Here is an 18727-nt window from a genome sequence, read left to right on the forward strand (position 1 = left end):
TGAGTCACTTTCCCACCCCTTCGAGCTTGAACAATCCAGCTTCCATCCTCTTCCAGAGGTCACCCTAATAATGAGTGAACAGCCTGGAGTCTTCCAAGCACCATGCTCTCAGGGTCTGTTTCAACCTGTCCTCCCTCTAGCAAGGCCCGCAACAAAAGAACCACCTTGAGAAATGAAATCTCCAGATAACCTAGACCATGAACTCTCACTGAGTTCTCAAGCAAGTAATCTTCTAGCTTCAGTGCACCCTGTCCATTATCACCTTCCAACAATCTGCTTCTGAGATTTTAAGAAGCACCCACACTTCCCCTTCTGCCTTCCAGGAAGGCACATGGCCTCCAATCTCGCATTTCATGAGACATATGAGGAGCAGATTCCCCCCAAAAGGCTCAAATTATTTTCACAAAATACATACCAGAACGTCATCTTGCAAAGCTTTTAATCACCATCTGAATCTCAGTTGGACTCCTTGTTCTTTTGATCCGCCGCCTTCTTTGTGTTCTCTAACAACCACATTACCATCTGAATCTCATTCGAACTCCTTCTTGTTCTTTTGATCCGCCTTCTTCTTTCTACAATCCTTCGCAAAATGGCCTGGCTGATCGCGATAGAAGCACTTGCTTCCTTTTTTTTATTGGAAGTGTCCTCTTCATCTCCACAGTCATCCTTCTTGGGCTTGCCACCGCTAGGCTTGCCCTATCCTTTGTTGGCTTTGTCCTTTGCCACAGCAACGCCTTGTCACCGTTGTCTTTGTTATAGAGCTTCTCCCAAGCCTCTTCCTATAGCAATAAGGGACCCAACTCCTCAAAGGTCAAACGTTTGGTCCTCTCTCCTGCTGTCACAGTTGTAACGAAGCTCTTGAAACTCCGTGGTAGCATACCAAGTACCATCAAGGCCAACTGGATTGAGTCTACCTTCCGACCCACCGATGCTAGTTGATCTCTCACCACCTTGACTTTCGTCAAGTGGTCATGAACCGAATCTCCCTCACCTATATCCATGTTGTAGAGTTGATATTGAAGAGTTAAGATCCAAGATGGATTATCTGTCTCATATAAATCCTTCAGAATGGCCCACGCCTCTACTGACGTATCAGTCATCTGGATATGAGGAATTACCGAGTCCACCATTGCCCCTATGATCAAGGACAATATCCTCCCACACTTCAAGTTCATCAGCATCTACCAATGCAAGAATCCTCTCGTTGTTGTCCAGTACATCCTCCGGCTTTGGCTCCATTCCCATTGTAAATGGCTCTGGGGCTTCACCTTCCAGATAGGATAATTGGTCCCATCTAGTTTCCCGGACTCTCCAAAGTTAGGGATAGTGAAAGAAGGAACTCGACTGGAGGAGGAGGAAGGAAGAGTAGTGGTTGAAGAGGCTTCTGAAATCGACGTCTCTGCTGCTATACCACAGCAAAACCGAAAACTAATACCACCGTCTGTAGATGGGAACTCTTTACATACCTGACTGAACTTAAGTCGCCCTCCTTCTCACAAGGACCCAATCCTCCAGTCATGGAAGTCGACTTCCTAGAGCCTTGAATCAAGGTCGTCCTTTAGCAAGGTCCTTGCCTTCAAGCTCCCATACTCGTGAGCCTCCTACTTGGGCTTTGATAACATGTTAGAGAACAACCAAACATAGGGTATGCACAGCAGAAGACTGATAGAATAGTCCAAGAGCTCACACAGTGGTGGTGTGGGTGGAACCACAAACTTCCTTACTTAATGTGCTTCACATATATGTGCAGATCAGCAAATAGACAATGCTCAAGAGAGATATAGGACCAACAAAATATTTCCGTCCAATGGACACAATACAACAAAGGGCCAAAGTCCCACCAAATCGGTTCTCTGCAGCAATCTTTCTTTGATTGCTTGCATGAGGTCTTTTTGGCATATACTGAAATTTTCAGTTGATGTAATTGTAGCACCTTATTTTAAGGTTGCTACTCATATAATATAATCAATCAAAGATTTCACCCAAAAAAAAGTGTGTGTGTGTGTGTGTGTGTGTGTGTGTGTGTCTGCGCACACACTCTCTTTTCTTTAGGTGAAATCCATGTAAATTTATTACAAGAAGTAGCTCCCAAAGAGGGAACTTGCAATTACAACATCAAAAGATCTCAGTACAAGACAAGTAAACAATAGAATCTATCTGTCGAACACACAGACAATCATAGAATGATTGCCTAAGAGACATCTGGAAATATTGAATCTTAGAAAAAGTGGAATCTCTAAAAACTCTATGATTTTCTGTATTTCCAGAGAGTCCAGTGTCCCCAATACTTATCCCAAGTGAAGAAAAGATCAAATCTCGGTCTGTGTGGATGGATCCCGAAAAGCCAAAAAAGATAAGCATTAGGCTGCCACAGGAAAGAAGAAAATCATAAGTCGCAAGACATTGCCGAAAAAGATGAGGCAAAAGTTTCCGTGGAACCCGGCATCTATAACAAACAGCAGAAGCAATATGTCATCTTGCCAGGAGTTGTCCAAATAGAATAACTCCAAGCACCACCTGCCAGAAAAAGATCTATTACCGAAGAGGAAGTTTGCAGCTCCAAATCTACCGCAATCTTTTGTGCCACCACTTAGCATTATCATTCCTGGACCAAATTTGATTGGCCCAATTCAAAATCCAAGCCGGAGGCAATAAAACCTCACACACTTTTTTTTTTTTGTGAGAAAAAATATTTTATTTCTGTAAAATAATTGCATTCATAGTTACTTCAAAAGTGGAGTAACTACTACTCAACTGAAAATCTCAGTGTAAGCTGTATATACATCATGATCAATCAAATGAGTCTGAAAGCAATCATAAAACGATTGCTGCAGAGATCGTTTGAAACAAACAAAAGATGGAAAAGTAGGATCACCAAAAACTCGATGATTGCGGTCCATCCATAGAGTCCACAGTGCCCAATAGCGCACCCAAATAAAAAATAAATCAAAACCCTGTCTAGCTGGATGAAAACCAAACAACCACAAGAACCTGCCAAATGTGACAGTAGGAAATCGCGCTCGAAGCCCCTATCGAATGAGAGCGAGAAAATCAATAGTATGTGGACAGTGCCAGAAGATGTGAAGCACAGATTCAGCAGTGTGTAAACATCTGTGGCAACCAGCATGAGCAATATGTCTATGCGCGAGTAACTGGCCAGATGGAAAAATGTCAAGTAGGACTCGCTAAAAGAAAAGTTGTTGTCGAAGAGGGAACTTTATAATGCCAAAGGAGACGCAGCCGCTTTCGCCACCACTTTAGTGGGCGATCCATATGCCAAACAGAATTTACTCTATCAGAAATCCAAGGCGGAAGTAATAACACTTTATACAGAGAAGGCACTATGATATGTGAGAGCTTCAAAGGTAGGGTGAAGGGGAAGAAGAATGTAGAGTCCAATCCTCAAGTCTATTCTGAAGTTCCAAACGAGGTACCGGCAAGAATGGTTGAAGCATTTTTTAAATTTGATGCCATAAAGGACGATAATGAGCTCCCAAACCATATTTGCTAGCAGCCATACAAAAAGATAAAAGAGTGCCATCATCCTAAAGTACATCCGCCACAGAAGAAATGCCTTTAAAAGATAGAAAATAAGAGCGCTTGGGTTCTTGCATAGCCAAAGGAGGGTGGAATACTTTGGACCAATAAATATTCTCAGCCTTCAAGGAATTTCCCGACAAAGAATCCCTGCCATTCCATTCCAAGTGGGATAAAATATGCTTCCAATCAAGAAGCAAACGAGTGACAAAAGGGCAACCTCTGATCTTGCCTTGAATAGAGCCAAATAGAAAATCCCACTGTGTAGGCTGCCAATGCCCAAAAGCAGAAGTATGAATATGCAACAAAAGAGAGCGGATCATGAAAGCCCAAGGCTGATCCTCGTGCATAAACTGCAACATCATTTTCCCCTTGTGAGCAAGTTGAACACTAGAAAATCTCCATGATAGCAGACATAAAGGAAACCAGATCTGCCTTAAGGAAACCAGATCTGCCTTGGTGAACATGATGAGAGGCAGATAGAATTGTATGTATGCTATCAAAATGGATTGCGTTATTCGCAAACGAACATGTAATGGCCAAGTTGCAAGCTTCCAATATTCAAGTTTTTCCCTCAACTTTGTGAGCACCCAATCAGTTTGTTGAGAACGAGTGAGCACCCAACCTAGAGGATAGCCAAGATGTCGAATCAATTGAAAAGTTGGAACAATTTTCCCAGGCCACAAAAGACTATGCCAGTCTTTAGCATGCAACGACAATAATTTTGATTTCTGAAAATTGGCACGAAGACCAGCAACCAAACCATATGTAGAAAGAGCCTGCATAATCATGGAGAGATTGCTCTGAGTATTTTTTGGGGTGAAGAAAGAATCATCGGCGTATGCTTGAGCGATCATGCTACGGCTGTCAGGAATTTCCAATCCGTGTAACATGCCAGTGTCCAAAAGGTGGTCCATGTATTGAAGCATTGGATGAGTAGCTATGGCAAAAAGTAAAGCACTGAGGGGACATCCTTGCCGAACAGAACAACCAAGAGTCCAGGTTGAAGAAATATCCCCTGATAGTATGCAGGCAGCTTTACTATCTTGATATAGCCAATTGATAACTTGCTGCATTTTTTTGCCAAAACCCAATGCCTGCATAGTTGATGAAATAAAGTCCCACTTAACAGTATCAAAAGCTTTGGCAATATCAACTTACAATAGCAAAACATCCTGCTGCATATATTTGGCATATTCGATTCCAACATAAGCATTAGCAATGTTATCTGTGATATGCCTATGAGGAATAAAACCATATTGCGCAGGATGCAACCCATCGTGTAAATAGCCTTTTAGCCGATCAACAATCATTTTGGTAGTAACTTTGTAAATGACTGGCATAAGCGTGATAGGTCTCCAATCAGCCAAAGTTTCACAAATTTGCTTTTTTGGAAGGAGTTTAACGAGACCTCTCTTCCATGTGTCTGGCATTTTCTGATTTTGCCAAGCAGAATTCACCATATGCAGCAATGTATGCTTCAAAAGAGGCCAATATTCTAGAAAAAACTCAACTGTAAGACCATCCCATCCTGGAGATTTCCATCTACCATAGGATTTGATTGCATCTGACAATTCCCTCTCAATAAAGGGTTCCTCCCATTCCAAAGCTTGAGTAGTGGAAATAATTAGAGAAACATGCTGTAAAAGTAAATTTCTTGCAGACAAAACCTGCTGCGAGGGAGGATCTGCAGAACCAAACTGCTGAGAGAAATGATGTACACAAACAGAAGCAAGTTGTGACCGTGATGTAGTCTATGAACCATCAGGCAAAAGCACCCTGCAAATGTTTGTTTTTAATATCTTCTGATGCAAGCTTTTAAAAAATTGTTTGGAAGAGCAGCCTTTATCTGTAAAAGCTCTTTGTCTTACTCTAGTCTCCCATTTAGCCAGTTTCATGTAATCATTCATTTGAAGACAATGTCTAGCTTGGCATAGTGTTGTTTGCTCATGCAAGGACAATGTACGAAGATGACTGAGTTCAGTGAGGTCTTGACAAGTCAATTTGGCCTGAGCAACAGTTTCCCTCAGTCTTCATGTAAGACTTGCCATAACCTCTAATTACAACTTGCATTTTGGAAACAAAAGAATCCTATGCAGTATTAATATCAAAGTGGCTCTAAGAAGACAGAGAGTGAGATGCTTCAATGACCATGGTCTTGAAAACAACATGCTGCAAATAGCTATTGTTCACAATCAGATGTCGCCTTTGAGGCAATCTATCATCTGGCATATCATAAAAAGATAACCTCAACCATAAAGGTGCATGATCTGAATGCACAAAGGCATAGTCAATCCACATTTTGCATGTAAAATCATCATTTTGTTGCGGAGCTACACTATACCAGTGATCCAGGCGTGCCTAATAAGAAGAAAGGGCATTATGTTGGAAACTGTATCCTGGTGACAAAGGCTGCAATTCCTTCCAAAGATCAACCAAATCAAGATGCATCAGTAATTCAGACCATGCATGCCTTTCAGAGGTTAACATATGAGTATTGCCTGATGTATTGTCACCCTCTTGCGGAGCATTATTGAAATCCCCACATATAAAGGCATGATATCTCCATGGATATCGTTACATGGCATCCCACATTGTAGTTCTATCCCGAGAAGATTGAGGTGCATAGACAAAAGCAAATTCAAACACCTCGCCTTGAATGATGCATTGAAGAATAATCCATCTGCCTTGATCGTCATTTAAAGCAATAACTGGCTGAAGCTCATGCTTGATCAAAAAGACTACATCTGAGAAAGAATACTCCCCAGCATAAAAGATATCATAGCCACAGTAATGACCTGTCTTTCCTGCATAAACAGGTTGATTGTGCTCTTGTAATGCCACTATGTCAAGCTAAAATCTATTGATATACAGCCACACAGATTTCCATTTCCTACTGTCACGCATCCCCTGAACATTAAGTGTAAAGCATTTGATATGAGCAGTCATATTTACAGATATTTATAGGAGAATAAGATCTATGTACAGCAACAACCTTCGGGATGTCAACCCTACATTTCTACCTCAGGGTCAGGGCCTCTTCCTTGAGAAGAAACATCCGCCTAAGGAGTGGACAGCAAAGCAGCAACCTCTTCTTCAGGAAAGAGGGTTCTACTAGCTGTCACTGCAGCCCATGTGATCCCAATTCCTAAATGGAACTCGGGAGAGTTTCCACTGGAAGATGCACCATTCCAAGTGCGAGGGGGTGGAGGTGTCGAACAGAAATAACTTTTCTTTGACTTTGCCATCCATCAATTGGAGGTTTCTGTCCTTTTGCTGAGGGTTGAATGGCAGGAAGCAAAGGGGAAGAAGCAGTCCCATTTGAAACCACTGGAGCTTTTCCTTTATCCTGATTCACAAAAAACCGTCTATTACCTTTATTTTTATTCCCAATAGAGGCAAGAGCATCCTTAGTGGGCATCTAAACATGCAAAGTGGCAAGAGGCATTTTATGCTAACTCATTCGACACTGCGAAGCCATGTGCCCAAATTTTTTACATTCAAAGCAAGCCCTGCAAATAATCTCCATTTCAATTTATAAAAAGCACTTCCCATGTCAACATTGTTCACCGTGACTGAATAAGACTCTGGTGTTGGATTATCAGTATCCCAGAGAATACAAAATCGATTTAAGTTGCCATTAGGCCGTGGTGGACAAATCACTTTGCCTAAAGTCGCTACAATTTTAGGCAAGAGTGAAGCCATACATTGCGGGAAGTCTACAACTTCAACCCGAACAGGACAGCGGTGTCGGATCAAAGCCTGAAAATCCCTTGTGGGAGACCATGGCAAAACGTGCACCATTTGCTGCCCAAAAAAGAGTGGCGAATGTTCCAAAAGCATTTGCTTGTGAATCTCATCTACCATAATGACCTCAAAAAAACCTCTAGCTACATAGTGTACCTTCTGAACAAACGAGCCAGCTAGTGTGCGGGTCAACCAGTTGCCTACCTCTATAGCAGGTGGCATCCGACCTGGGAAAAATAAAATAGCTGCATTTTTTGCATATTCTCTAATTGGATCCACAATTTCATCCACTTCAACCATGAGACCAACCGAGGGAACAGAGTCTTTCCACTCTTTCCTTGTGTCTGCAAATCCTTCATGCATGACATCATAAACCAGTTGTGCTTCAACAGAATCATGCACTGGGTCATGCTGACCTTCAGCCTGCTTTTGCTTTTAAAGCAGCTTTTTACATTAAACTGATCGATCCTTTTGAAAAGTTTTTTCATAAGAGTATTCAGCCATGTCGTCGGAAGAGGATGGAACCCAAAAAGAGGGTACCTGTAAAGTGATAATAGAGAAAAAACAGTCCCAAACAAAAAACTGCCCACAGAGTGTTGGGGTAAAGGCACATTGCCACCCCTTTATTAAAGATATGACACCTTAAGACAGTCATAGGTTGAAAAACCTAATCCTAATAAAACTTATGAGTTTGTGGTGTGGCTCATCACTTCACACCCGCATCTTTTGTGTCACCTCTCTCTCTCACTCTCTCCCTGTTGTACTTCTCCCTCTTTCCTTCCCTCTCAACTGGTATCAGAGCCTTCAGTCTCTCCCACCTTACTCCTGCCTACCACTCCCCCTCCTTATCCCCTCGGGACTCGTGCCCTCAGCAGCAACAGCAGCGTGGGCGGAGCTTGGCATTGCGCAAGCTGCAGCGGGATAGCGAGGGCGGCAGCGCGGGCTGCAGCGGGGCAGCGCTGGGCAGTAGTGCAGGGCAGCGCAGCCAGTGCGCAGCACCGGTGCGCACCCAGGCAGCCTCAGGGCCTCGAACAGGGCGGCGCACAGGCGCGCGCAAGGATCTCGTGTACGGACGTACGGCCGTCCGTACCGCCGTACGGATACCGTACAGGCGTCCGTACTGTACGGACGCCGCCGTACAAACTGCATCAGGGATCTGCGTCAAGGAAGAACATTTTCGATTTTTCTTTTTTTTTGGATCTGTACTCTGCACAGGTACAGCAGGTACAGTGGTACCCTGCACAAGTACACAGGTACAAAAAGTACAGCAGATACAGCAGTTTTTCTTTGGGGAAAGAAGAAAAAGAGAGCATTCCAAACTGTTCAATTCTTAAAACTGTGTTTTTTGAGGTACAGCAAGTACACTCTTGTCCCTCGTGCTTGAGGTGACTAGTACCACAGTGTGTGGTGGTTGCACAGTTATCTTGTTTCGGGAAGGTAATGCCTTGATTTTGCGGAGGGCTTTTATGCTTTTGCTGAGTGCAAATCTCAGTTTTTGGGTGACATTTTCAAAGGGCTTTTGCCTGGAAGCTTATGCAGTGTATGCCTTGAGGCAGTGTGGAGCCAGGGAGCCCACATTGGTCTTGTTTCCGCAGTGTATTCAGTGACATTTCTGCAGGTCACATTTTGTGTACGACACCTTGGAAAATCTCAGTTGAGCCACGCTTGGCCAGGGCGCATCGAGTTTACTCGATCCCTAACTGTCCATCGTTGACAGTGCTCAAAAGATTTTCTCTTCAGTGTTTGTACGTTGGGATCTGTGTTGTTATTGTGTACACAGAGCTGTTTATGCATTGCATTGTCAGGTGAAAGTGCCAGGAGAGCGCTGTATTTTGTATGCTACCTCAGTGTTGAGGTGTTTTTCACTTGGTACAGGTGTCAAATCAAGGGGCTTTTGCCCAGATTTTGCTTGAGAGCACTTGGGTTACTGTTTGAGACCTTCAGATGCCTTTTATCCCCTTAGCAGAAGGGTGATTGCTTGGGATTTGTCCCATTTTCTGTTGCAGGTTTGTGACAGGCTGAAGTGTCTGGAGCCTCTTTTCAGTGAACAAAACAGTATATGACAAGTGGTTTATGCATATAAAATCAGTGCAATACCTCATCTGAGGTGGGAGAAGTGATCTAGACAACAGTGTTTTGTGCTTCGTCAGCTGATGATGCACTGTTAAAGCACTTGTGGAACAGCTGCAGCATTCTGAAATTACTGTTTTATGCCTATTTGAGCACGGTACAGTGTGTCAGAAGGTACAGTAACCGGAGGGAAATTTTTTTCTGTTTTGCTGCAGATTTTTTGACAGTAAAAACAGCACTATTGTGAGTGCTCCTGGCTCTTGATAGAGCAGGTTTTTTCTGAGAAATCAAAATTTTATTCGGTCTTTTTTGACTTACAGGGAGTCAGGTACTTTCCTTATCTGATATGGCATCAGGGGGAAGTGAATCATCAATTCTGAACATAAAGAAATTGGAAGGGGCAGGGGCACACAATTATGCATTATGGGCAGAACAGTGTTTGAATGTACTTCTGCTTAAGAAGATTTCTAAGCCCATAAGGGTGAAGGGTGTCAAGCCATTTGGGATGTCAGATGATGAGTGGGAGGAGCTAGATTTGTCCGCGAGGGCTGCTATCATGCTTACTCTCAGTGATTCTCTTGTGTTCAATGTTCAGGCTGAAAAGACCTCTTATGGCTTATGGCAGAGGCTAGCAGAGTTGTATGCCCAAAAGAGTTCAGCCAGTAAGGTGTATTGGTTGAAGAAGCTGGTTGATCTTCGCATGAAGGAAGGTACAGCTATGACCTCACACTTGAGTGAGTTCAATGCCATCTTTACACAGCTGATTGCACAGGGGTTGAACCTTGATGAGGAGTTCAAGGCTACTTTCTTGTTGTGTACCCTCCCTGAGAGTTGGGACACTTTCAAGACCACCCTGTCTAATTCAAATGTCACTCTTATATATGCTGATGTAGAGAGCTCTCTTCTTATGGAGGAGATGAGCAGGAAGAATAATGCGGGCAGCAAGTCTTCAAATGCTTTGCAGGTACAGGAAAGAGGCAGGACTCAGCAGAAGGGGAGATCTGCTAGTAAGTCCAAATCCCGCAGTCAGTCCCGTGGCAAAAAGGATATTGAATGCTTTTATTGTGGCAAGAAGGGACATGTGAAGTCTAAGTGCTTCAAGTTTATACGGGATTAGAAAGCCAAGAAGGCTGAGGCAAAGGATGCAGACAGTGGAAGCAAAGGCAAAGGCAAGGCCAAGGTAGATGACTTGGATGCTGAATGTTGCAGCAGAGGACAGTGACAGTGACAGACATGATGTTTTATGCTCTTCTGCTGTAATTGCACATACTTTGGTTATTGATGGCCATGACATGCACACCTGGCTCTTGGATTCAGGTGCTTCTTTTCATGTTACTCCTCATAAGGAGTGGTTTACTTCCTACACAGGTACTCATGGAGTTGTTCACCTTGGGAACAACTATGCATGTCAGATTGCAGGGATTGGCAGTATACAGATAGTATTCCCTGATGGACGCATATTTATGCTTGATGGTGTTCGCCATGTGCCGCAAATCAAGAAAAATCTGATTAGCACTGGCTTGTTGGATGACAGTGGTTACCACACCACATTTGGGGATTCCAAATGGGTGATTACTGATGGCCAGGTTGTAGTGGCTGAGGGTTTTAAGAGTGATACCTTGTACCCTCTTTATGTTTCCAGTGTAGGTAATCATGTTGTTGCCATAACCAAGCTGCCAAAGGTTTCATTGTGGCATAGCCGGTTGGGACACATGTCCGTTAAAGGAATGCAAGAACTGTGACGTTTGGGTTATCTGCCGTCTTTTTCATTTTCAGATTTGCCTACTTGTGATCATTGCATATTTGGCAAGCATTCTATGACCCCTCATAAGAGGAGAACTCCCCAAAATAGAGCACCGCTTGATCTAGTGCACACTGATTTGTGTGAGATGCCACAGCTATCACTAGGGGGTGCAAAGTATTTCATTACTTTTATTGATGATGCCACACGCAAAGTGTGGGTCTATTTCTTGAAGCATAAGAGCGATGCCTTAGATGCTTTCAAGAAGTTTGTCGCTCAGGTTGAGAATCGGACAGGTCGCAGGCTGAAATGCCTCAGATCCGATAATGGGGGTGAGTATGTGTCACATGCTTTTGTGCAGTTTTGCGAAGCTAAGGGCATTAAACAGGAACTCACAGCCCCTCATAATGCATCTCAAAATGGTGTGAGTGAGCGGATGAATCGAACTATTCAGGAGATCGATGTATGTTGTCTTATGCTGCATTGCCCCATGGCTTTTGGGCAGAAGCCGTGCAAACAGCAGTTCACATAATTAACAGGTCGCCGAACAAGGCTTTGGAGTTGAAAGTGCCAAAGGAGGTGTGGTCTGGCAAGCCACCTTCATATAAGCACTTACGTGTGTTTGGCTGCGAGTGCTTTGCTCATATACGCAAAGAACTGCGCACCAAACTGGATCCAAAGTCTTCCAAATGCATCTTTATGGGTTATGGTGACGAAGGTGAAATGGGGTACAGGTTATGGGATCCCGTTAAACGGAATATTATACGCAGCAATGATGTCATCTTTAAAGAGGATAGTGTACACAAAGAACCCGTGCAACCTGTGGAATACAGGAGGGTTGTTTATGATGATGTTGGACAGCAAAGAATGCCCATTAATATGCAGCAGCAGGCTGCTGCAGATAACCCTGTTCAAGAGGGTATACAGGCTGAAAATCAGCCAGATAATTTTGCCAATGATGCACCACTGAATATGCCAGCAAATGGGGCTATAGAACAGCCAGATATGGTGGTACAGCCACCCGTCATGCATGACGAACAGGCTAGAAAGCAGCCTAATCCGGAACATTTTGTTAGGAGCACCCGTGTACAACGGCCTCCTGACAGGTTTGTTCCAGGAGCCAATAATGTGGCTGATTTTATTATGCTGACAGATTGTGGTGAGCCTTCCAGCTTCAAGGAAGCTATGGGAAGAACAGAGAAAAGGAAGTGGGAGAAAGCCATGCAGTCAGAAATGGACTCCCTACTTCAAAATGATACATGGGACTTGGTGCAGCTACCTGCAGGCAGAAAGGTTTTGCCATGCAAGTGGGTTTACAAAGTCAAAGTGGATTCAAATGCTTTACCGAGGTATAAGGCCAGATTGGTTGCCAAGGGATTTAAGCAGGAGAAAGGCATTGACTTTGATGAGATTTTTTCCCCTGTAGTCAAGATGACTACTTTGAGAGCAGTGTTAGCTCTTGTTGCTCATGAGGACATGGATTTATGTCAGATGGATGTGAAGACTGCTTTTCTTCATGGAGATCTCCATGATGAGATCTATATGAGTCAGCCAGAGGGATATGCTGTTAAAGGGAAAGAGCAGCTTGTGTGTAAGCTCAAGAGGAGCTTGTATGGACTCAAGCAGGCACCAAGAGAATGGTACAAGAAGTTTGATGCCTTCATGCAGTCCCAAGGGTATCATAGGTGTGAGACCGATCATTGCTTGTACACCAAACGGGCAAAGGATGGCAGTTTGATGCTACTCATTCTATATGTGGATGACATGCTAATTGCCAGTAAATCTCAGCATGAGATTAGTGCTTTGAAGAAACAACTGCATAAGTCTTTTGACATGAAAGACTTGGGTGATGCAAACCATACTCTTGGCATGCGGATTACTCGTGACAGGTCCAAGGGACTTTTGTTTCTGTCACAGAAGGAGTACATTGACAAAGTACTGCAGAGGTTTAAAATGGAGGGGGGGAAGTCTATTAGTACCCCGTTGCCTCCACATTTAAAACTCAGCAGTAAGGACAGCCCCAGATCAGATGATGATAAGGCTGAAATGGCCAAGGTTCCGTATGCATCTGCAGTTGGTTCTTTGATGTATGCCATGGTTGCCACTCCTCCGGATATTGTTTTTGCGGTGGGAGTCATCAGCAGGTATATGGCAAATCCAGGCAAGCGGCACTGGGAAGCAGTGAAAGGTGTCTTGAGGTATCTCAAGGGTACCAAAGACTTGTGCATATGCTATGGTAGGCAAGATGCATTGGTGCATGGTTTTACAGATTCAGACTATGCAGGGAATGCAGATAACCGGAAGTCTACTACCGGTTATATTTTCACATTTGCAGGAGGTGCTATATCATGGGTGTCTCGGTTGCAGAAATGTGTTGCACTATCAACTACTGAAGCTGAATATGTTGCAGCCACTGAGGCTTGCAAGGAAGCAATATGGCTTACTCGGCTGGTGGGAGATTTAGGCATTACAGGAGATATGCCAGTTTTGCATTGTGATAGTCTGAGTGCTATCATGTTGGCAAAGAATCCGGTCTTTCATCAAAAGACCAAGCACATAGATGTTAAATATCATTTCATCAGGGAGGTACTGGAAGACAAGCGACTTGAGCTTGTGAAAGTGCATACTGATGATAATCCTGCAGATTTGCTCACTAAGAGCTTGCCTACAGAGCGGTTTGCACATTGCCGCCACATCATGGGATTAGGATGAGACCATTCTTATTTTATGGTCTTGTATACAGTAACTATATATTGCTGTAATTTTTATTCTTTTCTCCCCTTTAGGCACATTGGCCTTTAGGTGGGAGGTTGTTGGGGTAAAGGCACATTGCCACCCCTTTATTAAAGATATGACACCTATGACTGTCTTAAGACAGTCATAGGGTGAAAAACCTAATCCTAATAAAACTTATGAGTTTGTGGTGTGGCTCATCACTTCACACCCGCATCTTTTGTGTCACCTCTCTCTCTCACTCTCTCCCTGTTGTACTTCTCCCTCTTTCCTTCCCTCTCACAAAGAAGAAAAAAATAGTGTATTTGCAAGGAGAATAAGGGGAAAGAGAGAGGTAGAAGACAAGTTCTGTAGAAGGAAAAGAGAAAAAAACCAGTAAAAGTTCCCAGATGAACTACACACACACACACGCACGCGCACACACACACACACATATCTTCCAAACCCGTGTAAACGTCTCCCCCACACAGGCATCCATCGTGATGCCCTTCTTGAAGTCGAAACATAATGCACAAGAGAGCTTGTCCCAACTTTTCAAGCTTTCTTATAGTGACCCTTACAAGCTTTTTGAACATGTGATACAAAGCATGAAGTGCATATATATATTCCAAACGCGTGTAAACATCTGCCCTGCACAGGCATCCATTCCTGAAGTCGAAACATTGAATGCAAAAGAGAGCTTGGACCCTTACAAGCTGTTTGAACATGTGATACAGAGAAAGAAGCATGAAACACTCAACAGGTTCATAGTCCTTAATTAGGCTTTTGTGTTTGTTTGAGCGGTAGTGTGAAAGGTGGCTTGTGTACAACCGAGCTGGAGGGAAATAAACAGCCTATGGATTCACGTCAACGACTGAATTAAAACTGTCCACAGCTCTCCCTTCTCCAAAGCTCTCCCTCTCTCTCCCTCTCTCTGAACAAACACTAGGGCCCAAGACAAATTGTCGGGCTGGACCCCCCCGAAGGTCTTTATTACTTTCAGAAAAACTGTTACAAAAGTTCAGCAGGAAGCTGTCTCGTAAGTCTCTCCTCCAAACCTGAAAAGAATTTCCTGACTTACAAGAGCTTCAAGCCCCATTCAATTTGGCAACATGCCACTTGTCTAAAATCTAGACTAACTCTTATTACAAGCCACTTAGGGCCATTCTGAAGTCTTCAAGGCTCTCGGTCACACGAACCGCTTCCTAGGTGCTTGTCAGGCTCCCATTTCGCTTAGGAAAAATAATCCTTCCTAGTACCTGCAACAATTAATTAAAGCGCACCACCATGGTACCCATTAATTGTTAGCGCTTTGCATGCAAATAACACACTGTGGACTAATCCTAGTCACGGTGGGCGTCCCCACTGAACACATGTGCACATCTAAACAAATATATATATATATATATATATATTTTCTCTGGTTGACCGGAGTCAACACTCTTGATTATAATTAAAGAGCTTCGACCCAAGGTCAAGATGCCTTAATTATAGCCAAGTCTCTCCAACCGAGGTTGGCACATCTTGGTTAACCGGGGTTAACCCCTCTTGGCGCATGCCAAGTCTTGTTGACCGAAGTCAACACTCTCTGACCGTAGTCAGGTTTACTTGACTAGAGTCAAGTATCTTTGACCGTAGTCAATCCTTTGACCATTAAAATAACTCTTTGACCGTAATTAACACATATAAAACTCTTTAATTATGATCAAATAAATGGTCAACTGTACTTTGACTTAGGATATTTACATTGTGGTGACATGTGAGTGTTTGAAGGGTCACTTGACCTTTGGGGATAGATTAGATTTGATTCTTATTTTGTGTGACATCATCAATGATGTCAGAGAGATTCTCTCTACTAACATCATCTATGATGTATGGGGATCTCTCTAAGACCCACCCTTAGCCCAAGATATGTTTACATTCTCACCACTTTTGCTCCGCCGAATCCAATGTCATGAAATTGTACTTCTCGCACAAAATAAAGAGAAATTTTTTATAATATTAACTCCGGTCAAAGAAAGTTGAATTTGCTTGACTGGAGCAAGTTACTTCTTGTGTTTTACATTAGTTAGTAAGCAAGGTCGGGATGCCTACAAGGGACTAGGACTAGTCCAAGAACTAGAATGCATGCATTAGCTAACCTTTAATGGGTTAACGTGAGTTGGATATTGTGGCAGGACCTTGGAGACTGCAAAAAGGCCCTTGTTTTAAGGGGGAAAGCATAAAAAGCAGGTCCCACAAGAGAAGCAGATATGGAGCACCCAATTTTCGGTAGAAAGCGCACGGCCAGGTGTCGAGCAGCCTAAAAGAGGGCCCACAGGGCTAGAAGCAAGAAAATCACCTATTTGGATAAGAAAGCTATTGCATTCTCGGAAAAGCTGGCCTATTTTGGCTAAAAGCAGGCCCCGCCTTTTTGGGGAAAGCCCAGCTTTTCGCTGCATGCGAAGTTTATAAATTAGAGAGAAATATTGCTCTCTGTCTGGATGGAGAATCTCAGTTGTATCAGCTTCATGCTCCCCTATGAGCAAGCCCTTATTTCTAGCCCCTTGTGTGGCACTCTCTCTTTCTCTCTCGCTATTATCCCAGCTTCAACATTAGGTTTTTCTACTCTGGATATAAATGGTATTAACCAACAGCACCATAGCTTGCAAATGTGACTTCTCACATACTTTTCCCAGAGCACAAAATCCATGTGTTGTAACTTTTTCAGTCTGACATCTCTCCATTCACTTTTCCTTTTAGAGGATCTTGGATGGAAAAAGAAGTGCACCATCAGACGATATGAGAAACCGACAAACTGTCATAACAGTGCGAGGAGAACAGCCACACCTTTTGCAATACTTGATTTCAGTTATTTTGTGTTGTCTTGCTCTTGAATTCAAAGTTAAATGCAGCTGTTTGCATATGTATATTGCTCGCATTTTAATTTAAGTGGAAGTTGTGATCAGGTCCTTGGGCATGAAGGATTAACTATGTACTTGCTACACCCATTAATTAACTGTTAAGCGACAACAGATTACCTTGTGCTCGGCAGACTACAAGCCCATGTGATAAGAATCAAGATTTTGACTATCTGCATAATATCAGTCACTGTGCAGAAAGGATAATACACATTACAACTTACTTGCCATAAACCTTAATGAATTGTCAGCTGCCTTGTGTTGAGCCTCTTTCTTCGTTCTCCCAATACCTTCACCAACTTTCTCGCCACCAAAAAGCACCTGCAGGATTCTACTCTCAGATAATGCTTTCTTATGGTGATAAATCATAAATTCATCCAAGGTAGCATTTGAAATTTACCTCTACAGAAAACTGCAACTCCTTTGTTGTATTTAACAAAGATCTGAACTCCAGCTGAGAAAGGAATTGTAAGCAGGTGAGTATGCCATGGCATCATAAAAATATTAGGGAACACCTATTTGCTTTTTCCTTGAATTCATTAGCCATATCACTGTGGAGATTACAAGAATAGAACACATTTTGAAGAAACAAGACTTGACAGAAAGTAATTCAAGTCCTCCACACAGATAACTCTCCTACTGCCAAAATTATGGTGGGAATTACGCGCCTCTTCCCAAGCACAGCAAAGGGTAGCAAAAATACTCAACAAAAGACGAAGATGCTGCAGTGAAAGATGAAGAGGTGTTTGAAGCTCTACCTTAGTATTGCACTTTTGAGCAATCTCCTGCAAAACGCTAACAGGATTTGTGGTATTTGCTGCAGGACTTGATCTTGCTTGAAAGTCCCTTGAGTTTGAAGTATTTGAAAGGTTTGCTCCATCATTTTCTGTAAATTAAATTCACTCATACATACTCCAATCAAGCCAAACATAAAGCTAATTTGACACAGCAAGATTTTGCAAATGGCAAACCTCAAAGTAAGTCATCCAGGTGAGAAAATGCATGATATGCTATAAAATTTATAGGGAAAAACCTGAATATGGATGGACCATGAATACAGAGTCAGATCTCTGCCTCTCGTCTCCAATGTAAGCCTGCTTCAGAAAGTGATAATGGCATTACAAAGAAATCAGAAGCCAAGCCCACAGGTGTAAATAAAGATAGTCTAATCAGAGAGTCGGACCTATCAGAAACAAAGTCAACAATGATAGTGATGAGTACCTCTTCTGGCATAGATCTTCTGATACTGTGGGAAGTCCCATCAATACCAAGAAGTTCTGAGCCACCAAAGAAGGATGAACCATGAGATCGTTGCTTGCCAAAAGATGGTGATTCAGGCTCCAAAATAATTCCTGGTGAAGAGCTTGACAGCTGTCTAGGGCTCATTTCTTCCTCCGCACCAAGCCAACCACCAGCAGGTGCAGCTGGCGGTATTGAGAGACGCAGAGGTGCCTTCAGTGGAAAAGATGAATCCATGGAATTCTCCTGAGGATTGCGGGGATGTTCTGTGTCCTGTCCATGTTGCAGGATCAACAACCTTCTACGAGTGTCTGGATCCAGCTCAGACTCTGGAACTTCCCCTTCTTCTCTGACAGGTGAGCTTTGTAGTGAAGGCTCAAATAAGTGTGATGGGGGTGCTGTCATGGGTCTTAACATTGATACCTCTTTTGGAAAGCGAGAAAAGTCCTGCTTCTCACCTAGCTGCACTTCGTTAAAAGATGGCTGTTGTCTAAAAGATGCAGGAGGGAACAACACTTGCGAGCCTTGTTGCATTGGTGGATGTAATGTTGACTTCCAGCCCTCACTTTCCACGGAAATGTTTGGGAGCTGGGTCAGGCCACTTCTTGCACCCTGTAACAATTAGTAACAAATCAATATGCCTAGCAGAACGTACAGACAGAACCTCATCACCTCATCATTCTTTTTTTTCCTTTAAAAACAATTATAGTCTGTTTTCATTGTTTACTCGCAGCTAAATATTTAAGTATCCAATTCAGACGTAACCTCAAACGTCTTAACT

General features: G+C 43.1%; 1 protein-coding gene across 6 annotated transcripts in view; it reads right to left on the reverse strand.

The window, feature by feature from the left end:
* Positions 1-18727, reverse strand: part of LOC147884318 (RNA polymerase II C-terminal domain phosphatase-like 1) — a 43741-nt gene that overhangs the window by 9756 nt on the left and 15258 nt on the right. For 4 of the 6 annotated variants that reach the window (XM_087399010.1, XM_087399007.1, XM_087399009.1 and 1 more), the window contains exons 8-12: positions 17929-18558; positions 17741-17804; positions 17466-17593; positions 17108-17161; positions 16932-17028 (exon numbers count right to left, since the gene is read on the reverse strand). In XM_087399010.1, the coding sequence (XP_087255136.1) occupies positions 16932-17028; positions 17108-17161; positions 17466-17593; positions 17741-17804; positions 17929-18558 (973 nt within the window). The remainder of the gene's footprint in view (positions 1-16931; positions 17029-17107; positions 17162-17465; positions 17594-17740; positions 17805-17928; positions 18559-18727) is intronic. The other 2 variants (XM_087399008.1, XM_087399012.1) reach the window with 1 other exon arrangement.

This window comes from Dipteris shenzhenensis, chromosome 27 (genome assembly GCF_047967505.1).
Source record: "Dipteris shenzhenensis isolate YYH24624 ecotype China chromosome 27, Dip_SZ_1.0, whole genome shotgun sequence".
Classification (NCBI taxonomy): Eukaryota; Viridiplantae; Streptophyta; class Polypodiopsida; order Gleicheniales; family Dipteridaceae; genus Dipteris; species Dipteris shenzhenensis.